We start from the raw sequence: 6,157 nt of genomic DNA, 5'->3' as shown, positions 1-6,157 counted from the left end.
CATCTCAGCTTACCTTTGTTCAATTCACATTGACCTCTGATACACTTCATCATGTAGATAAACACCTCTTGAATGCGAATTTCCACACTCTCTTATAGCTTCAAACAATATTGACTCATTCACATACTCCCTTGACTGCTATTATCAAGACTTTGTATACTTCTGCACTAGTCGCAAATATACCAGAGTGAGATGTCTGATACATTCTAAGAATAATCACATGATTTTTTTTGATTAAACTAGCTTCCAACTGACATTACCAATCCAATTTAAGCTACACAATCATATTGATTTCTATCATCAAATGTAAACTCCACCTTGATGACAACCAATCTGATCAGTTACCAATTATCAATGCAACCTCATCTTTTTCTCTTGCCCATCATGTCCAACCGACAATGATGGCCTACAATGCAAACTTTAAGACCTTGAGTCTTCCGCGTCTGAATTTCACTATAACCATATTATCTCATCTCTTTTGAAATTGAAGCCTTTAGTCATCACATCACTGATTTTTCCTTATCATCTTTCACCATGAGTTTGTACTCGTCTTCACAAAACTCATGTGTAACGTCAGCTATATCATGAGCTTGACCAGTTTCTGCAACTTCCACAGAAAACATGAACAATGACTACACACTTACATGTTATTCCAACAGAACACCCATATGTTCCTTCTGCTTCAGCACTCATGTACCACAGAATATCAAACAACAGACCTTGTAGTCTTGAGCCAATTTCTTCAGACTCCTTTCAGCTCCCTGATGATCTCTTTTAACGCTTAATCATCAACACTCTGAACCTTTCTTAGATTCACAAGAATCTTCATTGAATCTGATACTCAAATCCTGCGATCAATTTCACACTTTCTCGAATCTTAGCCAGACTTGAATTTCCTCAAAGATCCTAACATATCTTATTTCCAACAGATTAACCTGAAACCGTTTCATGCACATCTGCAACTTCTTCTTTGATCTGAACCAGAAAACCTTATTGATACTCAAACAACCATTTAGACACATAGAAATTTAAGCTTTTTATGGCGTCCCATTATAGCAGAATCCTATTCATATGGATTGTTCGAACTTCTAAAACTCGCACACAAGCTGCATCAGACCTTCAGCAAACTGAATATACCAAAACACAACCTGAATCCCAGCATTGAATCTTGGATAATCCCTTGCAAAATCAACAGCCAACCTTTTGTGCTATACCAAGATTCTGATTCTCTTAACTCATGCAGACCATCAACAAATAGAAACAACTCTTCAGAACATCACACTTTGACCTTGTGACTGTAGAGGATACAGACTTGACGTCTTCAATATTTGAGCCTAAAGCAAGTAGAGGTTAACTCCACCTCAAACTAATCTCCAGTTGGTTGTAGAACCATAAATCAAGAACAAACTCTATGGATGAGCGTTCTTGTACCAGCCTCGAAATATATCATATAATTGATATCAACATCATCACTAGTGAATAACTTGATCTATAATCACATGTTCAACTCTCGAGCCATTGGAGGAGACAAGCTGTAGATCCTTCAAAGTTCGTAAACCTGAAAACATCTGATCTTATCGGATCCGATGTAGTGAATCTTCCTTCCTCCAAAATTAACGTTCTGAAACCCAGAACAGCCATCATCTTCTTCTTTCATGTTATTGTAGCACCATCTCTCTGCGAACTTCAGATCTAATATAAAGCTATCACTTTCCTCCACAGATCTGAAAGCTTTCTCACAAAGCTTGCCCTCAAGAACCTGAGGCTCTGATACCACTTGTTGTAAATCGATACAACAACTTTGTGTTCAATCAAGTACTGATTGATGGATCTAACTCAAGCTTTAAACACAGAAATAGAGAGAACACAAAAAACAGAGAAACACAGAGATTTGGTAACCCAGTTCACTGCATCAGCAGCTACGTCTGGGGAGGAAACAGAGTCCTCAACATCCATTATAGATCAAGAGTTACATATGTGTTATGGTTACAACATACCTCTCACACTCATCTAACATCCTAGATAGAGTCTCACAAGAACAACATATGAAAGAAGAATAACAAGAGATTGAGCCTAGATACACCGAGAATCTACATCTCTCTCTAGCTCTGTTCACCTCTTCAGAACCGCCTGAACTAGGGTTCGGCGCAGCTCACTTTGCTCTCACTTTGACCTTATGTATTTATACCTAATACAGAGTCGGTTCTTGTATAGGCTTCACACTAATATATGGCCCAGTTTCTGACAGACCAAACAGGCCCATGTTAAACAAACGTAGACAAGCTTCTGATCCACTACAACTTCCTGTTTCAAGTTGGATCATATCTCAACATGATTGTTTGGAATTGAAGTCTAGGTTAAATTTTGTGTTCTCGGGAGCATAACATGAACATTTTTTAGTACCTAGTAAACATTAAAATGGAGAGGAGATGGAAGAAAATGAAGTTTACGGGACAGGACAAGACGTGATGGGACGAGATGTCTTTGTCATTCTAAAATAGTTATGTGTATACCGTATACGTGCAATAGTCCAAACTAAAACCAAATTAAAATCTGATATTTGGATTTAACACCTTTAAACATACCACTATCACTTAAAAACTGCAACATGATCATTGTATATTTGTTACCGTGAAAAGGATTAACGAAGTATTTATTTAAATAAAATACTTATCTAAATATGTCTTAATATTTACCATGTAAGTAAACCAAATATACTACTCAACACTATTTAAAATTTCAAAATTATAAAAAACACATAAACCAAAACATTTTCTACATTCGAAATATACATAAATTAATTACAACATGTGTCATATGCTACAGCACGAGTATCACCTAGTAAACATTATAAAAACATTTTCATGGTGTAACGCCAGTATTTATCATCACTAGCTACAATAAAAGTCTCTTGTTTCTCTCTAGAACTTTGGAGAGTGTTCCTTTCTAGATTGAAGTAGTAAACATAATACGGTTTAGATGCATATAGTTCATTGACAAAACAATTTCACCTATAGCAGTCAACCCAACAACGGAAAAATTGAGGTTAACCTTAACGACTTTATTCTCATCCCACAAAGAGTAGACAGATTTGGACCATTTATGTTTCTCAACATCCTCTAGAACCCACACACAAATCATGGGAAATCCACCATCAGAAGCATGCCTCAAATCAATATCAAAAAAAAAAAAAAAAAAAAAAAAAAAAAAAAAAAAAAAAAAAAAAAAAAAAANATTTCTCGGACCGAACACCGAAGCAAACTATAAAATAATACTCATCACATAAGCCGTGTCATCAATATATTCAGATATGTAACAGAAAACCCCATTGATGCATATCTCTTCGGCAAAATGAGCTTCGGTTAAGGTAAATTCGATCTTCCTCCACCTCATTTTTTAGCTCCTAATGTCAGAATATAATTCTTCTTGTCACCAAAATATGGATTTCTCATGGACAATACCTTAAAAATGTTTGTCAATCGGATCAAACTATAAAAACCTTCTCTTTAATTTGTACCCTCTCAGTTTAGGTAAGATCGCATACCGTCCCGTGATAGGAATAGGATTACATATCAAAGGCACCGTATCCTCATCATCTTTTGAGATCTTAACACCTTGGAAATATAGCAAACCAGAGGCATAGCCATTTATGTATCGGCCTACCTGGTAAATTGTAAATCTCGCTCTACCGTGTTCTAATCTTTTACAAGAACTGTAACACTTATTATGACAGACACACAAGAACGTCCAGACAAAAATTATTATTACACACAGTATAAACTAAATGGACCTATGAGTAATTAGAGAAGAACATGAAGGAACCATAAACAACTATTATTATTATCATAGACAAACGAAGAAAACATAAACGAACCTATATGACTTAAGAGAAAACAAAGTAAAAGAAGTTAAAGTTTTCAACTCTATTTTGCATCAAGGTTTGAAAGAGTTAGTATGTTAATTTTAATTAAGTAAAGCATAAATCTTTCATTGTTGTTACTGAAGTGGCTAGTACATGTGTGACTGCACAAGCCATTGTTCAACAGATCTAAACAGAATGAATTTACAGACCTCTAATTAATCAAATATTCACTGATATATCATCATTCATATTTGCATGCATATGACTATATATCAAATACTATAATTTAAAAATCTATTCAATGTGACTCCTTGTTTTATGAAAACACAATATTGTAGAATAAGACATTAGTTTGTTCCCAACTACAAAGTAACAATATTAAGACATTGGTAACCGGAAAAGAACAAAATAGCTACGCCAACAAAGTGATAGCAAGACTCTTGTACAGTACATGAATTTGGCTTGGCCTCCAAAATCAAATTAGCTAAACCTGTTCTCACTCTAGGTTAGCTAGTAATTTCGTTTGTACAAGTTCTGGATGAAGACTGCCGGCTGCTTATTCTTCACTGATGGAGCAAGACATTTTGGTTTTGGCCATTTTCTAATGATATTAAACTAGTCCTTGGTGTAAAAGGCTTGACTCGAGTTGCTCTGTAAATTGTATCATTAACATTATGATCCTCTACGTCTACAAATGCAAAAAAAGTTACCACTAATGTAGTCAAGTACTTTAACGTATTGTTCAAATAAGATTTGATAATTAAGAACATGTATGATATTTTTAATCATATCTAGTTTATAGTATCAAAACTTGATTAGTCGTCTTCATTTTATGTTTACAATAATACAATGAGTAATTTACGCCTAACTACTATTATACAAGCGTCTAACACTTACTTAAGAATTGTGGATCATTCAGCCTTGACAGAAAGGTACTTTTGTGAATCACAATATGTGATCAAACTCACGAGGCCGAACGCAATCTGATTTCATCCATCCGATCCTCTGTTTCACATTGTCATAGACGATCAAGTGTCCTCGCATCGATATATCTACAACAACAAAACAAAACATGTTTCTCATAAGTTCCGTGTTCGATTATTATATTTGAGACAAGAAATTTGGGTTTACAGATAAAATGTCTATTTTTTTTACCTCCAATAATAATGGTGGAACCATCATGAACACTGCTTCCATCTAATATCCCCAGACAAACATTTCCTTTGTCCTGAATCAAAAGTGTGTACGAAAACTCAAATATATAAATCCATATCAAAGTCGAAAGCAGCCGCTATTATTAGAGCTTAAAGCAAGTGCTTACGCTGATGATCAAGTAATCCTCGGGTTGAATCAAAAGTTTTCTTGATATGATCAACCATTTGCTCCCTATTTGCAGAGTTATTGGTCTGAAGAACTTCTTAACATCTGACAAGGAACTGCATATTATCGAAACCAATAACTCGTTATAGATATGATCTTTCTTACACCACACAAATCAAAATGGTTCTACAAAAGATCATAGGTTCAGAGAGTACCTAATGGGGAAGTTAGTTTTAGCTCTCCAGCAGATAGGCAGCGTTTTGTCTGAATCATCGCGTATTAATTCTAAACCAGAAACTTCTTGAAGCTTTCACCAAATAAAATAGTCAAACATCATTGACCAGAAGATTTTGATCTAACAAAAGGCAAATTAGTTTCCATATGTGATTACTTACTGATGTGACCAATTGGGTGTAAGCCTGGTTAGGGAAGTACGTATAGGAACTTCCTGTATCAAACAAGGCTTTCCCTACTCTTCCGTTTTCCCCATCTAAGCTAAGCATAGCGTTCCCGTAGCTCATCTTTGTAACTTGCATCTGATAAACTTCCCTGAAAGAACCCAAAAATGTACATTACCTTAGCAAATATGCAAGTGACAAGGATTAAAACTTTCGAGAATATACCAAAATATATTTAAATAAACATGCAATCAAGCTATTCTAAGCGGCTAGATTTCGCAGATTAGGCTAGTTTTCGTTAAGCACTTACAAACGGGAATGGTGAAGCATAGGAACCCATGTGATTCCATGTGATGGAACCAAATCACTTCCCATGAAAATATATCCTTCACCGTTTAAATCAGAGGCAAGGCAATGGCCAACCACATTGCTAATAATACCTCGGCTTGCAAGTTGAGAAGGTAAGCTAATTTTAGCTCTGCTTAAACCGAGAATCCCGTCTGTCTTTAGCAGAGTGTTCAACAGTAGCCCTTGCTGATCATATCCGCACCTTAAAGTTCCAATCACGAAAGCCAAA

General features: G+C 35.4%; 1 protein-coding gene across 4 annotated transcripts in view; it reads right to left on the bottom strand.

Moving 5' to 3' along the window:
- LOC104758203 (aspartyl protease APCB1) overlaps window positions 4,140-6,157 on the bottom strand; it is a 3,826-nt gene continuing 1,808 nt past the window's right edge. The window contains exons 4-10 of one of the 4 annotated variants that reach the window (XM_019238691.1): window positions 5,891-6,130; window positions 5,578-5,731; window positions 5,398-5,489; window positions 5,184-5,298; window positions 5,018-5,090; window positions 4,760-4,914; window positions 4,140-4,550 (exon numbers count right to left, since the gene is read on the bottom strand). In XM_019238691.1, the coding sequence (XP_019094236.1) occupies window positions 4,808-4,914; window positions 5,018-5,090; window positions 5,184-5,298; window positions 5,398-5,489; window positions 5,578-5,731; window positions 5,891-6,130 (781 nt within the window). In that variant the 3' untranslated portion in view covers window positions 4,140-4,550; window positions 4,760-4,807. Of the gene's footprint in view, window positions 4,551-4,603; window positions 4,915-5,017; window positions 5,091-5,183; window positions 5,299-5,397; window positions 5,490-5,577; window positions 5,732-5,890; window positions 6,131-6,157 lie in introns of those variants that run through there. The other 3 variants (XM_019238690.1, XM_019238689.1, XM_010481032.2) reach the window with 3 other exon arrangements.

The sequence above is a fragment of the Camelina sativa genome, chromosome 17, assembly GCF_000633955.1.
Source record: "Camelina sativa cultivar DH55 chromosome 17, Cs, whole genome shotgun sequence".
In the NCBI taxonomy this organism is placed as follows: domain Eukaryota; kingdom Viridiplantae; phylum Streptophyta; class Magnoliopsida; order Brassicales; family Brassicaceae; genus Camelina; species Camelina sativa.
Note: the sequence above shows the minus strand (reverse complement) of the source record. Positions and strands in the feature narration are given on the sequence as shown.